The sequence below is a fragment of the Panthera onca genome, chromosome D2 (genome assembly GCF_046562875.1).
Source record: "Panthera onca isolate mPanOnc1 chromosome D2, mPanOnc1 haplotype 2, whole genome shotgun sequence".
Taxonomy (NCBI): domain Eukaryota; kingdom Metazoa; phylum Chordata; class Mammalia; order Carnivora; family Felidae; genus Panthera; species Panthera onca.
This window is the reverse complement of record NC_138349.1, coordinates 63,738,513-63,762,134: the sequence shown is the minus strand read 5'-3', so window position 1 is coordinate 63,762,134 and position 23,622 is coordinate 63,738,513. Positions and strand designations below refer to the sequence as shown.

The window sequence follows — 23,622 nt, the reverse complement described above, 5'->3', positions numbered from 1 at the left end:
ATAAACAAAATGTGATACATAGATACAATGCAATATTATTCAGCCTTAAAAAGGGAAGGAAATTCTGACACATTCTACAACATGGATTAACCTTGAAGACATTATGCTAAGTGAAATAAGCCAATCACAAAAGGACAAATACTGCTTGATTCCACATCTAAAGCCCATAGAACAGGACAATTCATAGAAACAAAAAGTAGAGGTGGAGGTTGACAGTGGCTGGATGGAGGGGGGATCAGGGTGTGATTGTTTATTGGGTATAGAATTTCAGTTTGGAAAGGTAAAAAGTTCTGGAGATGGATGGTGGGATGGTTGTACAACATTGTGAACACACTTAATGCCATTGAACTACAAACTTAAAAATGGTTAAAATGGTAAATTTTGTGCTATATATATTTAACCACGATAAAAAATGTAAAATATATTTAGATGTTATAGATGATAGATTATAAACATAAATGAATTATCAACTTGGCATGTTTATCTCTTTATGCTATTTTATCTTATGAAAAGCTTCAAGTTATTTGGTTTAACTCACTAATGTTTCTCTGGAAGATCTCCATTCATTCAAAAATATGAACTGAATACCTAATATGTGCCAAGTCCTATGCAAGGTGATGGGACACTAATGACAAACAGGACTCAGTATTACATTCTGATGCAAGGGGGAGGGAAAAAAAGAATAAGCAGAGGGATAAATAAGACATTGGCATTTGTAAGTTATAATGCAACTTTTTCTATGAAACGAAGGGGTAAGAAAACTGAGGGGTCTGTTAAGAAGGAGAAGCAGGAAAGGACTCTCTAAGGGGTAATGGTTATAACCTCATAAAATGATGGATCCAGGCTAAGAATGTGGGAAAACATTCCAAACAGAGAGGGCTGAAAGAAGAGCAGTGTGGCTGAAGCATAAGGAGCCTGCAGGAAACACCACCCTACTTGACCCAAGGTCAGAGGTACAGGCAAGGATTAGATCCCTGGGACTTTGCTGTGAGGCTTGGAGGAAGGGCGGATTTGATTCCAAGTAGAATAGGAAGTCACTGGAGAAGGTTAAGAAGAAGGGAGTGATGGGATCGGATTGGCATTTACTTCCTGGAGTTTACCAACTTCAAAGATTTGGGGTTTTCACCCATCATATGGGAAAATGGAGGACTTCATTACCAATTCCATTTTTTTTCCATTATAGTTCCCTTTACGCTACTTGTGTTAAAATAGCACTCTTGCCAAAGTATCTAAAAATTCTGATCCTAAATTTCATATCCTGGTACCTTGTGGTGATAAAAAGTGAATTTTTATTCAATAATTATATTTTCTGTGCTAGCAATCTTATTTCAAGACTTCTCTTAACTTTATTATTTATTTTCCAAAACAGCAAAACCTCAACATTCAAAACACAGCATGTTAAAATGAGACAGACAGACAGACAGAAATGTACACAAACTTCATAGAAGAGAAACTTCTGATGGGAATTTTTATTGTATCAGGTGATATGTTTCATAAACCTTCTTCATCTCTTACTAAATCTTTAATAGAATCTCTACTACAGAGAAAAATTATGTATACATGTAGGTGTGTAAAGCATACCCCAAGAACGTTACTCCCTTGGAGAAGAGCTCTTGGTTTATTTTTTCTCCAGTTTTATTGAGAAATAATTGAAATACTTTACTAAGTACAGCATGGCAGCTTGCTTTATCTTTATTTTTAATATACAACCACCAAAGACTAGAAATATCTCTCAATATCCAATGTCTTTTGTCAGTGTTTATAAAAGAAAATTTATGTTTCTGTCTCTAAAACTCAACAAAAATTTTTTAATGAAACGACACAGGACTACAATTTCAAGGTACATTCTGAATACAATTGGTATGATGTCAGACTCATATGGAAACTCCTGGAAAAGTTCACTAAGCACCAAAAAATCTCCACTGTTGCAAGAGCTAAATGGCACCAGCCTCATACTCAGTGTGGGCCATTCTCTACTATTACCCACTTAGCCTGGGTTTCTAGTCTTCCATAGTTAGCTCTTATTTCTCCCTAGTGTTACACAATGAGTTCCCCCCCACCAAAAAAGTTGAGAAAGTATTAAAGAAAACTGTGGAAAGCATTTGAGAAGAGCAGTTACAACGGAAGAGCAAACATTACTATGCACAAATGGCCTACTAACAATCCCTAATTGTCTGGTGATCAGGGTCCAATATATTAAGCATTATCTCAATGTGGTAATTTGTCACTGATATAGAAGGTTTACAGAACTGCATTTTAATGACTCCCACCTAGAATAGAGGGAAATAGACTCCCCAGTAGCATTTTAGTGCAGTGTGTTATCTTCAGGAACAGCTGTCAGTAAGTAGGTACGTGATGAGAGAGAGAGATGCCAGGTGTGACTGGCAAACATGCCCAGAGTGGCTGGAGTAGTGAAGGAGGAGAGGTGATGTCCAAAAGGTAAGTAGGGGGCGGACACTGTACATGACAGTGCTTTGTACAGCGTCAGAAGGACACTGGATTTTATTCTGAGTGAGATGGGAAGCAAATGGTAGGTTTTGAGCAGAGGCATGTGCTATGATCTGACTTGCATTTTGAAATGATCCCTCTGGCTGCTATGTGGAGAACATACCACAAGGGCCAACAGTGAAAATGGGAATGCCAACTAGAAAGCTTCTGCAATGGGCCTGATTGGAGGTCAAAAGAGCTGATGCAGGCCTGGAATAGGATGGTAGCGGGTGAGCTGGTGAGACGTGGCAATATTCTTGACATATTCTTAAAGCTGACCCAATGTGGACATGGGATGTGAAAGAAAAAAAGAGCTGAAAACACTTGCAAGGCTTTGGGCCCGAGGACAAAACTGGAACTGTTGGAAACTGCAGTGAGGCTGACTGAGAGAAGACCAGACAAGTAAGAGTTGAGTTGTGGATGAGTCAAGTTTAAAATAGTTTTAGATATCTAGATGGGCTATAAGGTAGGCAGCTGGCTATACAAATCTGGAGTTAGGAGGGAAAAAGGTATTGAAGAATTAAACTTGGGAGTTACCAGTATACAAATGCAATTTAATTAAAGTTAGAAAGTCAAGTGAAGTCCAAGGACTGAATACTGAGACACAGTTCATAATTTCAGATTAAGTTGAAGAGCAATGAACAAAGGAGACAGGTGAGGAACAGTCACAGGTGGAAGAAAAACCAGGGAAATGGTATCCTGGAAGGCAAGTTAACAGAGGTAACATGATGAAAATGGACTACAGTGGTCTAAGGGAGAGTAAGAGGTGAAGAAGTGGAGATAAGGTATATAGAAAACTCTTTTCTGTAAAGGATAGCTATGAAATGTGGCAGTAGGTATATGTTTGTAGCAATGATGCAGTAAAAGAAAAATTGATAATGTGGGGGAGCGGGGTACATGTGCAGGACCTGACTTCTGAGTGGCTCAGAAGATGGGATCTAGTGTGCAAGAAGGCGGCATTAGATGAGGGAAAGAATTCCCAAGGAAGGAAAGCAGCAAATAAAGACACAGATGCAGATAGGCTGGTAGATTTGACAGATGAAGGACATGCAAGTTCTCTCCTGATTGTTTCAGCAGAGTCAGTGACATGTGAGACAAAGTCATCAGCTTTGAATGAGCAGAGAGGAAGGGAATCGGAGGCTTCGGAAGAGAGAGCAATGTGATGGGATATACTTCCCCTGAAGAGAGGCAAAGTGGAAAGGCATGGAAACTTAGTAGGATTGCTCAGTCATACTGAGAATTCACCTAAAGTTACTGATCATGTGTCTAAAGTGAGACCAGCCCCTTGGACTGTTTTTCTCCAGCTTCCTCATCTATTTCTCATGAATGCAGCTGCAGAGGATCTAAAAGGAGATTCAACCAAGGCTGGAGTTTTTCCAAGGTAAGTATGACATAAGGAGAAAAAGGCTAAGAAAAAATAAAGTGGTAAATCATGGAGTCTACTTTAAGTTCAAGGCAGAGCACTGAAGGGAACAAGCTGGAAATGTGGGAGGTGGATGCAGCAAGATACTTGCTATGAAGATCACAGAGCATATACAATTATTAATAACAACAAGTAACTTAGTAACAACAATGGGGTGGACGACTGAAACAGGCAAAAGGACAAGATCACTGCAGGCAGGAGGTCATGGGACTGAGAGGTCAAGGTATTAGATGGATAGTCTACATGTCATTTTAAGTCCATCAAGAGAAACATCTGAAATAGTGGGAGGCAGGGAGAGGGAGAGAAAGAGATGAAGATACTTTTTGGGTTTATTTTTCAGAGTGACATTGTAATTTATTCTTACTAACCACTGAAAACATTTGAGTATTCTTCACCTGAGGAACAGCATCATTTCAATACATTGTATAATACAAAATGCTAGTGCTATGAGTGTGCACAGGAAGCAGCTGGGTTATAGGCTGCGCACCTGCACCAGGGCCCTGGAGAGGCAGGAAGCTCAGAAAGCAACCTGTGTGGCAGAGTAGGCTGAAATTATGTGATCACCCAAGTATACGTTTATATTTTTTCTCAGGCCTTAAGAAATAATTGTAACTAAGACAACTTTTCCTCAACATAGAACACATCTGCCTCTATTTCCAATGAATGATGTATCTGAAAATAACAATATGAGAAAGATTGTTGACAACTTCTAAGTCTGGTTAAATAAACTAAGAGCCAACTGCTAGATAATGTGGTCATTAAAATGATTATGTGAAGACTCTGTAATGAGCACAGAAAAAGAGCCAAATGTGTAATTATGAATATCTAAGTATCTCCCAAAGCTAGGTATTTAAAAACCTGAAAATTATCAGTTCAAAATTATAAAAAGTATTTGATTTAGAGTGGCGTGTGAATAACTTTTTTCTCTTCTAGATTCTATTTGATCGTTTTTATAATCAAATAATAAATGTGGTAGTACGTTGGAAATCTCCCATAAAAATCAGAGACATGTGAAGAATTATAATAGCACATAGGTACAGCCTAAGGCATTTTGACAAGCAATATCTTTCTAAAGATTCACAGTAACTACTCAAGGTAGGCAGGGCAGATAGTTTGGTCCATATTTTCAGATAAAGAAACTGAAGCTCAGAGAATATCACTGATTTGCCTATACCTAGCAAGTAGTATAATGGAAAGAGAACCCCACTATACTACACCTACTACCTTTATACTTCATTAAGAAATGGTTTAAAATTTTGGTACTTTTTCTGTTAAAACAGATACAAGCGACTATATTTCACCACTGCAAGAATTTTGAGTGCAGGGAGCATGACTCATTGACCTTGGAATCCAATGTGCCATATGATATAACTGCTGAATAATCATTTCTAAGATGAGTAAATGAAGAAATTACACCCAATGGCTGAGTACTCCTTAATTATGTTTGAACTCTGCATTGTCTTTCAAATGACCAAAACATTAACATCATTGTTCCTCAAAACATAAATAATCCATTTATTCTGGACAAGTGTTAAGATACTTGTTTTACAACTTCAATTTAATTTAAAATGTAGTATAGTGGCTTATTTTTTTAAGTTAATACACCTTTTTGTCAAGTAAATAATCACTCTCAATTTTACCAGTTTTCACAAAATGATTGTTTAAAATGATGTATATTTATACAGTGACGAATAATGTTCGAAATAGTTCTCAAGGGGCATAAAATAGTGAACTCAGCTATTAGAGACACTGGGAAAATCCAGCTAAAGGAATTTCAGTAAGTGAGATTCCACAAATAAAATGAATAAATGAATCACATCAGGGAGCATGCTAAAAATTACCAAAAATGTTCACTGTCTTCTTTCAGATCAAACAATACTTTATGATGATATTTCAAGTTACTTCATTTTTAAACCATGACTAATTACAACGCCAATGCTTCCAAAACCAACAATGATCTCACTTTTAAAACATTCCTGTCAGGATAACATTTTCTTACTAAAACATTACACTCATTCCTTTTAGCCAACCCTAATATTGAGTTCCCAACAGTTTAATCAGCTACATTTTTTAATCAAATAGACCAATTGTTATAACATTTATGGTGGAGGGGGGGGAGAGATTGGTTCAAAAATGCTATGAAAAAATAAATGACTAGTCTAAATGGTAGTCTAAAAACGCAAAAAGAACAGCTATATTTGGTGGTTATATGCCATATTACTAGAGAAGATCTATACAGCCCAAATTTGATCTTTTATGTCCATTTTGGTTAAAAATTAATAGCCATATTGGGAATCTTCTCATTGAACTAGATTACTATTAAAGAAACAAAACTGATTCCTTTATACATTCTGATCACTAGTGCTAGTCTCAAACTCCTATATGGTGCTCACACGGTCAGTTAAGGAATTATCACTTAAGAGTGGTCCTAGGCTATGACTTTAACTAGTATACTCTGGATTCACATCAGAAACTCAGTAGAATACAGGTATTAGCAGAACATGAGTCAGTGAAATGTAAAAGATTTTACTTTGTCTTTGACCAACTTTAATTGGTATAAATAAGCAAATGGCATGCAAGTTACATGGGAGCATGTTCACAAAGAAAATTAGTGTTTGGATTCAGGTATAAAACAAGTAAAATAACAAATCTAGTAGGAGAATGAACACTTCAAGACAAATAATGTCAGTCACTATTTTAAAAGAACTTAACACCAATCACTCTCAAAACTTCTGCCAGACTTCAAAGAAAAATAGAGGTTAAATGCAAGTTCTAATATCACTTAGGTCATCTTCCATGAAATTATAAACAATGGTTTTAAATTTGAAAGTATCTGCTTACATTTTATAATCCTATGTTGTTTTTAAACTGCAATGCTTCAGCATAAGTTTGAAGAAAATAATTCAGAAAAAGCACTAGTCTCACAACAGTAAAAATAATAATAATGGAAAGAGCTACAATTCTTAAATGTTTACTATATTTTTATTTTTTTCAATCATTAATTTTTGAGGAAACTCCATACTGTTTTCCATAATGGTTGCACCAATTTACATTCTCACCAACAGTGCACCAGGGTCCCCATTTTCTCACCAATAGTTATTTATTATCTTTTTTGATAACAGCTATTCTAACAGGTATGAGGTGATATCTCATTGTGGTTTTGATATGCATTTCCCTGATGATTTTTGATGTTGAACATATTTTCATGTGCCTGTTGGCCATTCATATGTCTTCTTTGGAAAAGTGTCTATTCGATCCTCTGCCCATATTTTAATTGGATTTTTTTTTTTTTTTGGCTCTTAAGTTCTAACCCTTAGCAGATACATGATTTGCAAATATCTTGTCTCATTTAGTTGGCTGCCTGTTCACTTTGTTGATGATTACCCTCACTGTGTAGAAGTTTTTGAGTTTAATGTTACAATTCCACTCCTGGGTATTTATCTGAAGAAAATGAAAACAGTAATTCAAAAATGTGTATGCATCCGGATGTTCAATGTAGCGTTATTTAAAATAAGTGGGGCGCCTAGGTGGCTCAGTCGGTTAAGCGACTGACTTTGGCTCAGGTCATGATCTCATGGCTCGTGAGTTTGAGCCCCACGTTGGGCTCTGTGCTGAAGCTTGGAGCCTGGAGACTGGAGCCTGCTTCAGATTTTTGTGTCTCCCTTTCTCTCTGCCCCTCCCCTGCTCGTGCTCTGTCTCTGTCTCTCTTTCTCTCTGAAAAATAAATAAACATTGAAAAAATAATAAAAATAAAATAACCAAGATACGGAAGCAACCTAAGTGTCCATCAATGGATGGATAAAGAAGATGTTGTATATTTATATAATGGACGACTACTCAGCCATAAAAAAGAATGAAATCTTGCCCTTTGCAACAACATGGTTGAACCTTGAGGATATTATGCTAGTAAGTCAGACAGAAAAAGACAAACACCATATATACCATATGACTTCACTTCTATGTAGAACTTAAAAACAAAACAAATAAATACAAGAAAACTAATAAATACAGAGAACAGACTGGTGTTTGTGAGAGGGCAGGTGTGTTGGCGAATGGGCAAAATGGGTGAAAGGGAGTCAAGAGTTACAAGCTTCCAGTTATAAATAAGTCAAGAGGATGTAATTTACAGCATGGTATCTACAGTCAATATTGTTATTATGTTAATATTTGAATTAATATTGTATTTAATTAACATGTATTAATATTTATACTATAACACATTTGTATTTGTACTATAATACATTTGTATTTAATACGTTGTATTGAATATAGTTAATATATATTAAATATTTAATACAATATAGTATTACTAAATATTACAATACTTTTTAATGACATTTTTATGAGAAAAGACTTACATCTTCTATGACTGTTTTTCAGTGGATAGGACCCATTCACTGAATCATGACATCAATTTATGATTCATAAACAGCATTTTTAAAAAACTAAATATAGAACAGAAAAGTCTGATCACGGTGTTATAAATAGGTAGGGCTAAGTACTGCCTCACGAAATCTATCTGCTTATTCTGCTGTACACTCAGTCATGAGGGTATTTCTTAGCATGGGTCTCAAGCAAAATAGACTGAAAGCTACAATGCTAGAATCCCAAAACATTTTCCATACCTGAAATATTTTGCTTTTTGTAATCATAGTAAAATTATTGACATACTGAAGAGCCAACTCTATAGAGACATGCAAAGAAATTCTGGGAATGTAGACTGATCAACAGTTTTCTCAAGTAACAAACATAGGGGAGCCTGGGTGACTCAGGCAGTTAAGCATCTGACTCTTGATTTTGGCTCAGGTCATGATCTCATGGTCATGAGATCGAGCCCCACTTCAGGCTGGGTGCTGAGCCTAGAGTCTGCTTGGGATTCTCTCTCTCTCCCTTGCTCTCTGCCCCTCCCCCACTCATGCTCACTCGCTCTCGCTCTCTCTAAGTAAAATAAACATTTTTTAAGAAGAAAAGAAACATAACATAAAACTGTGAAGTAATAAACACAATGTTTGAAGAAAGTATCTGAAACAAACCAGGGCTCCTTGAAGAAACCAAGTCTGGGCAGAAAAATACAAGATGAATATCGAACACCTTGTGTCAGAAAAACAAAGAAGCTATCAGAGACTAGGTTGTGTCAAAAGCTGCAGGAGTCGCTGAAGATTTCCCACTGATCAAAGATGGGACAACTTGGCTTCAAAGAGAATAACAACTGTAACAGATTGAAACGCAAATATATACAACAATTCAAGAGTTCAAATAAAATCAAACACTGATTACCTCCATGGTTGCTAGGACATCAATTTATTATTCTAAAATTGGGTAAATAAAAGAATCAAGTATTTTTTTTTCTCCCTTTCCTCCATCAATTTTTTGCACTTATACCCAGAGAATTCATGAAGGAAAGTTCTTGAGAAAATTCCAAGTTTAAAAAAAAAGGCATGATAAATTTAGAAAGTCAGCAAATTATAATCCTTAATGAAATAATCAGCAATAGCTGCTAAAACCATTAGATAAAAAATTGATAGGGAACTTTACAAAGGATGGATTAAGCTGGCAACACCTGAACCCACTGGTCAATCTGAACATAACTGTAAGTGGGACAAGTCCTCCTAATGGGAGACAGTAGGAAGTACCTATAATCAATATGATTATATTGATTCTTCAGAAAGAACCTGAATCAAATCAGTCCTCTAGATCTAACTACCAGACACAGGGGATAGAAAAAGTATTTAAAAAGACCACAAATTGGTGGACATCGTTGGAGGCATTTTGTCCATTGTTGGTGTAGTCAGTGTTTTATAGTCCACCCATTACCTCATCTTAGGATCACCTAACTCTGATCTAACTGAGCCACCAAACGATCTGTAGTCCACTTTTTGCAATAACTATCAGTCTGAAAATGCCTCTTTATGGAAAGAGTGATCACATAATTCATCATTTAAATCTTGACACTTTTGTTTTTTCAAATCTAGACACTTAAGAATGACAGGGGTACTAAAAATAATTACATATTTTTAAAAGTGTGTATGTATTGACCTACATGTTAATTTTATTAGAATGGCAGATCTATAAAGTCTGTTCACAAACTATTTTTAAAAATGAAATTATTTCTACAGAATGAAAGAAGAAAGGTATCATCATATATAAAAAATTTAATTATTTATATCTATTATCTGAACTCTAAAAATGACATATTCTTGGTATATGTTAATGTGCTTTAATCAATTTCATAATATTCTGTCTAATATTCTGCCATTGGTATTTTTCTGATGAATATATTTTGTTCAACATGGTCTTAAATTAAAGTTTTACATATAATTACAATCATCTTAAAGATTGCATTTTAAAATTAATAAACTTTAAAATTGTTAACACCTTTAAAAAAATAAAAAATAAAAAAATAAAAATAAAAAGACCACAAAGATGCAATTAGCTAAATTCAAAATATGGGAAATTCTACAAGATCTGATTTCTTCAATAAACAATGGCAAGAAAAAAGTAGACAGGGAATAATCAAAGACTAAAAGAAACTTAATCACTCAAATGGAACATTGTAGAACTTATCTGGATCCTGATTTGCACAAATTATAAGAGGACATTTTCACAATTGGGGCAATTTGAATACAGACTGGATATCAGATGATATTAAGGATTTATTTTTTATTTTGTTAGATGTGATTATGGTAATGAGGTTCTGTTATCAAGAGATAAAATATTGTTAAAAATCTGTAAGAATGATGCATGACATATATAGAAATCCAGTTAGACTGACACACAGCAAACACTCTGACATAAAGATAGTCCATTTTTGAGAAAAACATTCCAGGGGTGACTGACTGGCTCAGTAGGCTGAGCATCCAACTCTTGATTTTGGCTCAGGTCACCATTTCAGTTTGTGAAATCGAACCCTGTGTTAGACTCTGAGCTGGCAGCATGGAGCCTGCTTGGAATTCCCTCTTCTCTCTCTCTCTCTCTCTCTCTCTCTCTCTCAAAATAAATAAATAAACTTTAAAAAAAGAAAGAAAGAAAAACGTCTCTGCTTTTGTGGTAGATACTGGAATTCCAAATCACTAAAAAACACGGTTACCCAACTTCCTACTTTCAAAGGAAGATATTAAGGATACCTCAATTGGGTGAGTGTCAGTTTTGTTTCTGCTTCAGGATGTTATTTCCATTTAACATGTAAATTTCTACTCCACATACAATACTTCAAAATGTCACAAATATATAGTAATACTATGTCACTATAAATACTGTATGAAAAAACTTACGAAATAGCACAACTGTAGGACAAGCATGTTTCATGATCTTCTTGAAGCACCGAATTTATTTTCTTCCCTGTAGCTTTACTTATAGATGTCTTCAGCTTCTTGGCTAGTTTCTTTGGTGTGTTGGTTATAGAAGATTCTTCTGTACAGCAGCTATATACTTCTACCTTTATCTGAAAGTCTGGCCCTGCTTCATTACTAAAATCAAGAGCATTCATAATGTTAGAAATTTAACTTGGTAGAAAATAAAATCGTAACACCCTTTGATGTTTTCATAACATTTGAAATCACAATTTGAAATGAGTTTATGTTAATATATGTTAATGAGGCAGAATCTCCCTGTGTTTATTTAGTATCTAAATGACCTGAGAGAGTCACTGCAACTTCCAGAGCTTCTAAAATAGGGCAAAGTTAACTCAATTCAATCTATGTATACAGGCATAGTACTAAAGAAAAAGGATAACAAGCAAGCAAGAAACAGTATAAAGTGCTATACTACAAGGCAGGAACTCCTTGAGGGAGAGTGCTGCCTGGGTAATCTCTGTATTCTTAACTTAGCATAAAAGGTACTCAATGCATTATTATAGCCATATGCAAGAATTCCGCAATTTTAGCAAATGCTAAGATTGGCTTTACCCTTTTCCAGACACAGTGAACTACCTTTGCTATAAAAGATTGCGGTGGTGTTACTAACAATAAAATTTACTTAAAACCGCAAGAGAGGGCCATCAGCGGTAGATGTTGCCTTAGATGGAAGATCCATCAGTCTTAGAGAATAAAAATGGCCAATCTATAGTTTGGATACACCCAAGGAGTAACTCCCAGATATTTTTATAGTTTACTTGGCAACTTTTAAACATACAGTATTCCTGGTAATGACTAACAAATGTCAATATTTAGAGAAAAACCAGAGACTCATAAATATTGAATACTTATTAAAAGCAATCATAACAAAGGCACATTTTTAAACAACATTTAGAACATTTGTCAGCAGTTATTTTTGGAACAATTTAAAATATTTACAGAATTTTTGTAAAAATTATAAATCACGTGTTGTCTTCCCAAGTAACTCACATCATTCTTTCAATGAAAAAAAATCATACTTTTGCCTTTGTGGTAAAAAAAAATAATAACAAAGTGATGTGAAGTAAAGAGATCATTAAAAGGACAATTTTGGTAGAAAAAAAAATGCACTAGCAAAGTTGATAATGGAAATAAATGTATTTAGATAACTAAGGAAATTTATCCTTTTAGTCTCAATTCTGTAAACATTTGGTGATATTTTGGGGATCCTAAATAAATTCCTTATTCCTTTGGTTCAAAAGAGTTTGTAAGAAGGCCTGCACAACTGCTAATAACTCAGAACAGTACATGTTATTTTTCCATGCTGCACAGTTATTTATGGGACACTGGACAGAAGCCACAAAACATGGCTTGCAATAGTTTTTCTAATGTTACGTGAGTGGCAAAACTACTCTCAAATCTCAACTGTTTACCTCCATAGCTGAAAATGGCAAAAGACGTGGACATTCAATTTTACTTAACTATTAGTTAAGTAGCTATTAATATCTAGATACAAAGATGGTGTTTTTGAAACCCTGAAAGAAATACAAATCACACACTGATTTAGGCCAATAGCACCTCTGAAAGGGCCAGGAAAAACTTATGTTAGTTAAAAATGATTTCTATGGCTACCTGAGGAGTTCCTTCTGGCTCTGTATTATGACCACAATAAAATGAGCCTGTAAAAGAGCAGGGGCAATAAAAACAACCCTGAGGATCACCCAATCTTTTATTGTTTTGAAGTACATGAAAGGAGCACTCCATAAGAAAAAGAACATCTTGAAATTTTACCAAAGTGCCTTTCTTATGGTACATATTTCAGGACTATCTTATAAGTAAAGTTGTTATAACTATTTTAGTATTGCTATACCTAAACATCCTGTAGGAAATGTAATAACCTGTTTTATGCCCCAAATTCACTCTCTAGAAAATACTGGTATAATGAGACTCCATTGTATTCATAGCTTGGTTAATAATAACACTATAAATATTAATAAAAATTAATAAAAATTTACCATATCCAATGAGTCAAATATTTACTAATACTACATGATTTCCACTTTATTTTACGTTGAAAAGTTTCAAATGCAAAAATGGACTTCTTTTGAATAATTTTCAAAATCAATTTAACATTTAAACACCTTAATGCTTCAAAAATAATCCAAAGACCCAAAAATTTTGTCTTCCTTTAAAGAATTTTAAAATTTTAGAATTTTAGAATTTTAAATTATTCTCATTCTTTGAAGATTTAAATATACTTACAATATAGTTACATTTTCAAAACATATATCTGTGGTTGTTTTATCCACAATCACCATGTCAGTATCAAAAACTTCAGCTCCCATTTTGAATAAACAGAAAATGGCATAGTGCTGTGATCCTAGGGAAAAAACAGTGCCCCATGAGATGTATCATACCTATATTATGTTAAAAGCTCCTTGAAAATGACAAAGTTATCTCAAATATTTATTAATAGACTCTTATTTTCATACATGGTACACTGTAACCTTAACTTTTTATAGTGACTGCTCTGTCAGTACACGTTAATACCTTACCCAACCAGAACAAAGCAACTAAGCCAGGAAGTATCAAACATTAAAACCGAAAATATAGGCCTCTCAGCAGCCTACTGTAACCACCACATTCATAAATTTTATTCCTAGAAAACTCTTTAAGCTTTAATTAATAGCAAATTTATTATTGTATATATACTACTACGACCTCTGTCATTTGGCATCCAAGTCTATTTAAGAAGTTCTCTATTGTGAGAGACCAAAAGCAGGCACGTTAACAACAGCAAAACATTTTCCACCAAACTGACAGCAAGGGAGGAAACCACAAAAACAATAAAAAGTAGACATGTGAGTCCAAAAAACATAGCTGCTGAGCCTCTTAATTTGGTGATGTTTTTTAAAAGTATTAGGTGATTAAAGGGCCAAAACCTCATTATTGAGAAAATGTAGCTCTTCAGAAAAACTTATTCTCCATAGTAATCAGAAAGATACGCTTAATCCCCATATGCATTCCATTTTAAAGTAAATTATATTTCCTAATTGAATAACAAATATACTAACCTGATTTTGGATTCTTCATATAAAACTAATTATGCTCAATATGATTCAGTTTTTAAAGTATGAAGAACAAAGCTATCACAATAGACAAGAAAGATAAAGGATTATCATATCTTTTCCGCTTTGCCTCTAACAGCTAGAAATCATTTGAGGTTAATTTCTATGACCTTAGCAATACATGGATTTGTGAAGACTATATAAAGCCATAAAATGCTGAAGGGGGGAAAAATCAGATCAAGCTAAAAATCTTTCTCTTTTACATCCTATTAAATAATCTGAAGTAACAAAACAAGGCAGAAAAGATCTCCCAGATTCTGGTCAGATAGAAATGCTGCCTTTACCTTTTCTCCTTAAACATTTTCCTTTGTTACACACTTCTCTTCCCCACAACCTGTAACTGTCCTTGCCTAGGTTCCAATCAACAACTACAAGTACATCAGATAGGCATTATTTTAGTAAGTATCAAGCAATTACAACATATTTACTAAAACTAGGAAAAAACACAGTTCAGCAAGATACTGCTTATTCTGTCAAATGACATCAATTTATTTCACCATGGAAGCAGCTCTTCTCTCAATAATCACAAATTTACTATACCCTAAAGAATACATTCCAATTATAAATTAAAATCATACATACGTTCTTTGTTGCTGAAGTGATCAGAGTCTTTCCACATTAGTGGTATTCGAATATCTACAAAGGAGGGGAAAAAGAAATGACAAGTAATAGTCTTGATAAATTTCATTTCTTAGAGTGAAATAAACCTCTGAATTCCATAATAGATTCTGACCATTAAAGCCAATATAAAATTTATTATTTAAATATTCTAACACAGGCAATATTTTCTCAAAAATAGCTTAGACCAGGAATATAAAATCTGTTCTATTTATTTAAATAATTTACTAAAAAATCCTACCAATTATGACTCAAGAAATTAAGTAAGATCTGTAATACGCTTATGCCATAACATTTTCATTTTGTGATTTATGTTTTTGAAATAGTTGAATTTCTCCTTTGGGTAAGCAGTAGCAACAAACATAGCTAAAAACATTTCAAAACCATAAAATAGTAGATAGAAAGGACTTCAAGGCTTCTACTATGCAAACTTGAAAGATGAAAACTCCATGACTTGTCTAAGATCATTGTTTGTGACATACAGACCAAATTCATTCCATTAAGAAGATTTAACCTGTCTACAAAAGAATTTGCAAGATCTTTGTATATTCATGTTACAAACTACACAAACTACAGCATTTCCCTTAAGAAAACTAAAAAGAGCAATGCATTCCTTCCTTCAGACCAGGAAAAAGGTATATATTCTAAAAGTGATGGAAATACATTTTCTCTCGTTCACACATGCTTCAAATTTGAAAGTAATTGTGTTAATGATCCTTATTTCAGATGTTAATCTAGACCTTTGTCACAGTCAAAATTTTTCCTTCTTAGCTTCCTCCATCCTTCCCTTTACTTTTAATACTCAATTAACAATTTTCCCCTGACATTCCTATGTTATCTATATACCTTCAAAGGAATCAAAGTTCTACCAAATAGATTAAGATGTATGAATTACAGCATAACACAGGACAGTAGAAAGCTCAATGGTAAAGTGAAATTTGTTTTAATTACTCAGAGTATAAATACCTCAAACCTTTGTGGAAAATTTCTCTAAGACATTTCCCAATTACACTTAGGACATTTATGTGCATGTTTTTATACCTATTAATTATGCCACTTTCAAATACCTTCAACTCTTTATGAACATAAGCTATTTGGCTACATTTCTGTTGTGCTTCACTTTAAATCCTATGATACTTTGTCCACATTTTCATTTGTTTAGAATTCTTTTTAAGGTTCTTAATGCCTATTTCTAATTTCCTTTCTAGAAAAGCTTTACAATACTCCTTCATCCCTACCCTATCCAACCAGGTAGGTATGTATGAGTGCCCTTACCACTGCTGCCTTAGCAGTTTTAATAAAAAATATTACTTATTGGGCTCTCTCCATGTACCAAGCTAAATACTTTATATACATCTCATCCAACTATAATTTTAAAAATATATTTACTAATTTAATAGTCAATTGATAAGATTTGTTTAGATTTGTATTTTCTTGATTAACAAGAAGAATGTCAACACATTTATTAGTCAGTTCAGTGAATATTTGTATCCGTGACCCACTTTTTTCTTTACATAGTTTATGGTTTATACTTTTAAAAGTTAATTATTTAATCTATATGAGAATATTGGGTATATGTAATAAAAATATAAAGATTCTTCCTATAACAATAATTGTTCCAACTCCATTTATATATCTAATAGGACTTCTCTTCCTTGCTGATTTAATGATTAAATGGCTCTTTATCATATATGCCATTCTGACTAAGTATCTCTTCTTTGGCTATAAGCTTTATAGATCTAATTGAATCATTTATTAATTACTGTCTATCCTAGTACCAATACCATATTATTATGACTACAGAATCTTTATAATACACTTTGTCATCGGTTAGAAATATATCCTTCCAAAACATCTTATTCCCAATTGCTAATTTCTTTATGTGAATTTTAGAAATATATTGTCAAAACTCCCCCTCCAAAATGTTTCATTAGAATTCTACTGTCCAAATTAATTTGAGAGCCATTAACTTTATAATATTCTGTCAATATATACAGTAGCATGATACAGTCATCCTTACATTTTTATTAAGGTTATGCTTGGGGTATTTGATGTTTTTGGTTTTTTGCTATTTTTATTGTAAAAGAGACCCTTTTGCCATATTTTCTAACTGGTTATTGCTGGTTTTGAGAGATTACCACTTTTTGTATATTTATCTTGAATCTAGCCACTTTTACTGAATTCTTTATTAGTTCAAATAGTGTTTCAGTAGCTTTCCTTAGATTTTCTAGGTATGCAATTTCTTATTTTAAAATAGTATTCAGTTTCTCTATTTCTTTTTAGCAGTTTCATCTTTCATTCTTGCTATTTTAGCTGCAATTTCTAAAACTGTGTTAAAATTATATTGATATAATAGACATTTTTACTTTGTTCTTCATTTTAATGGGATTGTCTTTATTGTTTTATAATTATGACTTGGCTGCTACCCTGTCAAAGAGCCTGCTTCTTGCTTGACCACAGTTGCTGACTCATTTCATTTCACAACTGTTCTTGTTCACAGCTGTTCTTGTCCTATTAGGGTGGTATTAACCATTTACACTATCTTGGGAGGAACATGAACCCTGACTTTCTCTGCTATACACCAATAGTCTATGGCATATAGCAGTCTTGCCTTTTCCCATGCCTAGCTAAGTCAAATCCTTGAGAGAAGGCACACATTTCTTATCTATTTACCAGGTGGTCTATTTACTGTTCAGATGACAAAGGATGTGTAACCTACCAATATGTGTTTTAATTCAGCTTCAAATAGTAGAAATTCCTTACAGATTCTTGCAAATGGTTGACTCAGTTTTAGTTTACAGTACTCTTGCTTTTGTCTCTTTTTATGTCTTCATTGACACTTGTATTATAAAATGAAAAGACTTATGTAATACAACGGCTAACTTGATGCTATCAAGTCCTAGAAGTCTTTCTATTATTTTTAAAAGTAAAAACTTTTGTTTTTGAACTTTGTGAACTGACTTGGCTTTAGATATTGAATTAGTAGTCAGTGAATAAGCTAAGACAATTGCTACAATACAATTATTTGGTACTTAGTAGGAATGATCAGGATATACCTGAATTATTCTTTTTAATTTTGTAATGATCTGGCCATGAGTGGTAAAGCTGAAAATGGAAAACCCAGGTTTCACCTAGTAATCAGAGAAAACTCAGAACATTATGAAACTTTGTAGCAAATATTCATTTTGATCAAAATCAAAGTCACATTTTCATCCCAATGTCAAAAGAAAATATGTTTCGTTTTAAGGTGAATTCGTTTTTAATTTTCATTTATTTTTTTACAAATTTTTTACAAATATACAGATAAGATATAATTAAGACTAAGCAAAGATGAAAAGAAATTACATATGTAATTTTCTGAGACTTCCAGTTCCTTAAGTTAATTTAAAATTATCTTTTGGAAAGAAGGAACACATGCAGAAATAAGTTTAATTTCTACACTGAAGTATTTGTGGTCAGGAAAATAGTTTTTTTTTCTTATTTTAACTGATTTTACTTTATCACTCTTCTAAATGTACAGTAAATGCTATTTTCACAAATTGCTGTAGCCAATAAACTATTATAAGATGTCAATAGATGTTAAGTCTATCATGTCATTTGAATCTTCAAGAGCAATTTAACATATCTCATTTGTGTACTTACTGGCACTAAATCAGAAGCAAGAAATAGAAGATTATGTTTAAAGTATTTTTAGAAAATCTCCCTTAAAGATCAATAATATTTTACTTATTCACATTAAAATGTATTGAACATAGTGCACAACTATGTAAAGGTACTGTGTTTGGCATCAAAAGCATATAAGGAGGTATAAACCATGTTTTATTCCAGTCTTATAATTGGAAAGATGAAAACATGAATATAAATAACCATAAAACAAGCAACAGATTTTTATACAGTTATTTTTCTGAAGAATTTTTGCTGAGGGCAATTCCTATGATTTAGGACAATTACATCCTGTAAAATCCAAATCTATCCTTCCTGCATGAGAATTTTGTTTATCCATAAAGACATTTCTAAAAACAGTTCCTTGGGTGAGAGAGCCTGAAATGCAGCAGCATGTTCCCTGGAGCTAAGAGAACAAGGCTTCGGGCCAATGAAACAAGCTAGTTATTACTCAAGGGGTGATGGAGGTCTGCTGTACCCAAAATGTACTGATGAGATAATATTTGTAAAAGGTACATTATCTAACTAGTGTACACGAGTCAGCCTTGTGTTCATTTCAATCTGTGGCATCTCCAAGCCACTGTCTAGTTTCCTTAACACTTTGGAGAAACTGAGACAACAGAGCATTAAGTGCCATCTAGTGGTAAAGGGTCTTCTATCTGCATTAGGAATTCAAAGAAAGAAAACATCATTTCCAGCTGGAATGATAACAGGGAAGGCTTTATAGATGAGCAAACAGATCGCGAAGATAATATAGTTATTTCAAGAGCTAATTGGCTGTCAGAAGCAGGCAGTGTATTGACGGAACAGGGAGAGAAATGTCTGGCTAAAGCAGACAGTTTATGTACAGGAGTAGAAGATATGGCTAGAAAAAGAGTTGGGTCAGAAGGGAAAACTCTGGGGAAGACAGGAGTTTGGTTTTTCTCCTATGGAAAACAAGAAACAGTCATCCATCCAATCAACATCAATGAGCAATTACTATGCACAAGCACCATGCTGGCTTCAGGGTGAGGGGCAAGACAAACACTGTCCCAACCCAGGAGCTTCTAGCCTGGACAAACATTAAAAATATTATTGAAACTTCTGAGCAGAAAAGGAACAGAGAGTCAAAGATTTGAGTTTGCAGTCCAGCTCAATGACTTACAGGAAGTTATTTAATCTTCAAGTCTAGGAAAAGAGAACTATCCTACCTATTTCACAAAACTACGCTGAACAGAAAACCGCATAATATATGTAGTACGTATGGAACAGCTTTTCCAAACTGTAAAATCTTACACAAAAGTACAGCAAATGATAAAAACAGTGTTTTAGAACAAATATAGATAGAGGTATGCAAAATAAAATGAAAGAAAAGAATGGGCGCAGGGAATTGAAATCCCACCAGTTCTAGGAAGATACTTTATACAACTTATTCAGCAATACAAAAACAACCCATCTACAGCATACCTGATATGGCAATCTTTCCTTTACATGCCGCTCGTTCTTTACTTTCAAAATTCGCATCACTGTCAAAAGGAAAAAAAACCTAATGAAAAAAAGATCTTTTCTAATAAGCAATGTTTTAATAACCTTTCACAAATGCCTAAATATTAAAACGTGACATATATCCATGCATAATAATGACTTCCAGTTAATATAAACTACTTGATTCAAACTTCAAGATGTTTAGTCAACAGCTAGCTGGCTTTAAGAGAAATACATACAGACACTCTCTTTGATTTTTCTTGTAAGCTTTACATTTCCTGATGATTATATACTGGGTTACTCTACAATGAAAGTCTTCTGTGAACATTTATTTATAAGCAAGATGTACAATATTTGGAAGTGTCCTAGGAAGTGTAATACCTTGGATCACCACTTCACAAATTATATTTCTAACCTACCACATTATAGTTGCCTGAAAAAGTTAAAGAGCTTCCCAACCATGAACTTGCTGCTCAGGAGTACTTTTTCCTTATAAAAACCTAACAAATATCAAAAAAATTATTCTCCACTATACATTTATATGCAATAATATCATATATCATTCATTTCCTTGCAATTCAAAAAAACTACATACTAAAACAATAAATTAACTCAGGTGCTAAAGGAAGGGAGTGGCTCTGCAGAGAGAATAAAATGGGGAGAGGAAAACATTATCATGACAATAGAAAAAAATCTTAAGTAAAAAATCTCAAGTAAAAAAATCTCTAGGTATACAAGAAACTCCCAGATCTGACTTTAGAATACACTATTATGATAAAAAAAAAAAATTCAAAATAGTTATCTCCTGCTAAATCAAATCAATCCCTTGAATATTTTCTAATTTTCTATTTCCTAATATCCTGCACTTAGAAATTAGCATTCAGGGGCGCCTAGGTGGCTCAGTCAGTTAAGCATCCAGCTTCGGTTCAGGTCATGATCTCAAGGTTCTGGGCTCAAGCCCCACATCAGACTCCGTGCTGACATTATGGAGCCTGCTTGGGATTCTCCCTCTCTGTCTCTGCTCCTCCCCCACTAGCACTTTCTCGCTTTCTCTCAAAATAAATAAACCTAAAAAAAAAAAAAGAAGAAGAAATTAGCATTCCATTTCTGGGACAATATTTCCAAGAGTATTCTTTGCACTTTTTTTTTTCTTTTTTTTTGGTCTCCACTTAATTTGGTTAGCTAATTAACTACTGGCTAATTTAATTAGGTACTTCAAATATGTGATAAGATAAAAACTTTCCATTTGAATACTGTTTCATTCTAAGAGAGCTTTTGGAGATTGGGGGGGATTTTAAGTATAACTAACTTTCAGAAGAGTATGACACCATCTCATTGCATTTCAGTAGGCTTGTTAAAAAGATTGCAAAGATATTATCATATGCCAAAACTTGAAAACAAAATATATAAGTCTACTTCTCTTACTCTCTTACTGAATTAAGCACATAAGCATTTTAGGCAAAATAATACACTGATGTACTTAAGTTGATAAACTTACATAAGACAAGTATATAATTATTTTTAGAACTACATGAGGTATAACTAAAGTAATGTAGTAGATTTAAAGCCATAAACTCTCAGGCTACTATCTAATTACTTTATGGTCGCACTAGTATTTAAGTTAAAATAGGGAATTCATTAAGTAAAAAATAAAAGTACTCATTGATTATTTCAAGATAATGTTTCACTGAATCATACGTTTAAAAAGAGTCAAGTTCAGTATTTTATACTCAAGCTTAGTTTGTCACACTGGAGAACATTAGCTTGCTTATTAGTTCATCACAAAGTGAAAAGTTCAATTGAATAAGGCACACTACAAATCAAACACAAATCTCAATTTCCTCAGGTTGGTGTAAGATGTACAATATAAATACAGTTGGCTGGCACTTTTAAGTAATATTTCTAAAAACACCTTCTATATGAGCAATGCATAATATAAATTCCTAAAATACTTATTTCAGTGAGAAAATACAAGAAAGCTCTAATATTGGTAAGTAACTTGAGTATTATAGAATGTAGGTCATAGATTACACTAAAGTTGAGATCCATTAGGTATTTCTAAATTTGATTAAACTTAATGCTTTAGCAGGTAAGTGAAATTCTGAAATATTAGAACCACCAAAAGCAAAATGGCTGAATATTTATCAAAAAAAAAAATTTTTCCCCTCCGAACTCTTCAATCACCTGGCAGAGTATAGCTTTCTTCCCTGTAATTACATCACTTACACAGGCATTTCCAGGGCCAGCCAACAAAGTTATTACATCAAATATTATCAAACTATTATATAGATCCATTTAACCATATTCTCTTATAGAAAAATTAAGTCTATGTTTTAAAAAATGAGACAAACTGAAGCAATTAAGCCTCATTTTGCTGATGCTTGAATTATTTTCAATTCAAATAACTCCTCAAACTGTTATTTAGGGTGCTAAAATGTGATGTTTTTCTAATTAATCCAAATTGACAATAAAATTGTTAAACATTCTCTGTTTAATAATGTGCTACTGTAGCTAATAGTTTGCTACAGTTAAATAAATACTTGTTTGAAAATCTGCAATGTTAATGCCAATTCTAAATGCTACAATTAGAGAGCCAGCTTGAGGAAAAAGCAAATAACCACAAAATTATCTAAACCGAAGCACAGCTAAATAATAGCACACCTTATTCTTATAGACCTAGTTTAGAGCATTATTTTGGTAAGACTTGTAAAAGCTAATTTAAAAGAGATAAAAATATGAAAGACAAACTTTTAACTTTGCTTTATTACTTAATTTCTGCCTGTAGGTAAATAAAATGACCAACAGAGGGTGCCAATCAACCACTTTGTTGCTCAAAAATCTGTATTGAGTAAATACAGATTATCACATTTTATATTATTCAATATGGGAACTTAAAATAGCATTTATTTGCCAAAGTTAACAAGGTATAATGAGAAATTGATGAAAGTATTTTATATTTTCTTAATGAAGCACTAAAAGAATTCTAACTGGGATTCCATTATTTGGAAGCAGGTTATAAAATCCTTCACCTCTTATGCAAATAAGTGAAAACTAAAATATTCAGAAGTGCTTTATTATGGAATTTTAAACCATCCTAAAATTATGTGGTATAAAATTAATAACTTCATAAGTATCTTAAAATTGGAAAGATGAGGTTTCTATTTCAAACCTTGATATAACAGACTCTTTCAACAGACACCCAAACAATATAAAGTTTAAAAAATAAAATCAGCAATGTCTTTAATATACCATGTTTTATTATAGAAATACCAGGAGTACACAATTTTCATTTGCCACCTATACTTTTTCTTTTTTTTAGTTATAGTATATAAGTAATAAATTAGGCAACTGGAGTATAAGAAACTGGTTATTGTGGCATTATTAAAATCACAATTATGTTGAATGATATACATAATTAGGTGCTACAAATTGCTTTGACTAATATTGTTTTTACAAAACCAAATAAAGTATTTCAGATTTTAAGAGATATATTGGCAGGTTTGGGTAG

The 23,622-nt window shown here is 33.2% G+C and overlaps 1 protein-coding gene across 3 annotated transcripts in view; it reads right to left on the bottom strand.

The window, feature by feature from the left end:
- The window catches only part of RTKN2 (rhotekin 2), a 72,114-nt gene that overhangs the window by 32,556 nt on the left and 15,936 nt on the right, over positions 1 to 23,622 (bottom strand). For all 3 annotated transcript variants that reach the window (XM_060642663.3, XM_060642664.3, XM_078434299.2), the window contains 4 exons: positions 20,097 to 20,155; positions 14,952 to 15,005; positions 13,504 to 13,621; positions 11,182 to 11,376 (listed from right to left, as the gene is read on the bottom strand). In XM_060642663.3, coding sequence (XP_060498646.3) covers positions 11,182 to 11,376; positions 13,504 to 13,621; positions 14,952 to 15,005; positions 20,097 to 20,155 — 426 coding nt within the window. The remainder of the gene's footprint in view (positions 1 to 11,181; positions 11,377 to 13,503; positions 13,622 to 14,951; positions 15,006 to 20,096; positions 20,156 to 23,622) is intronic.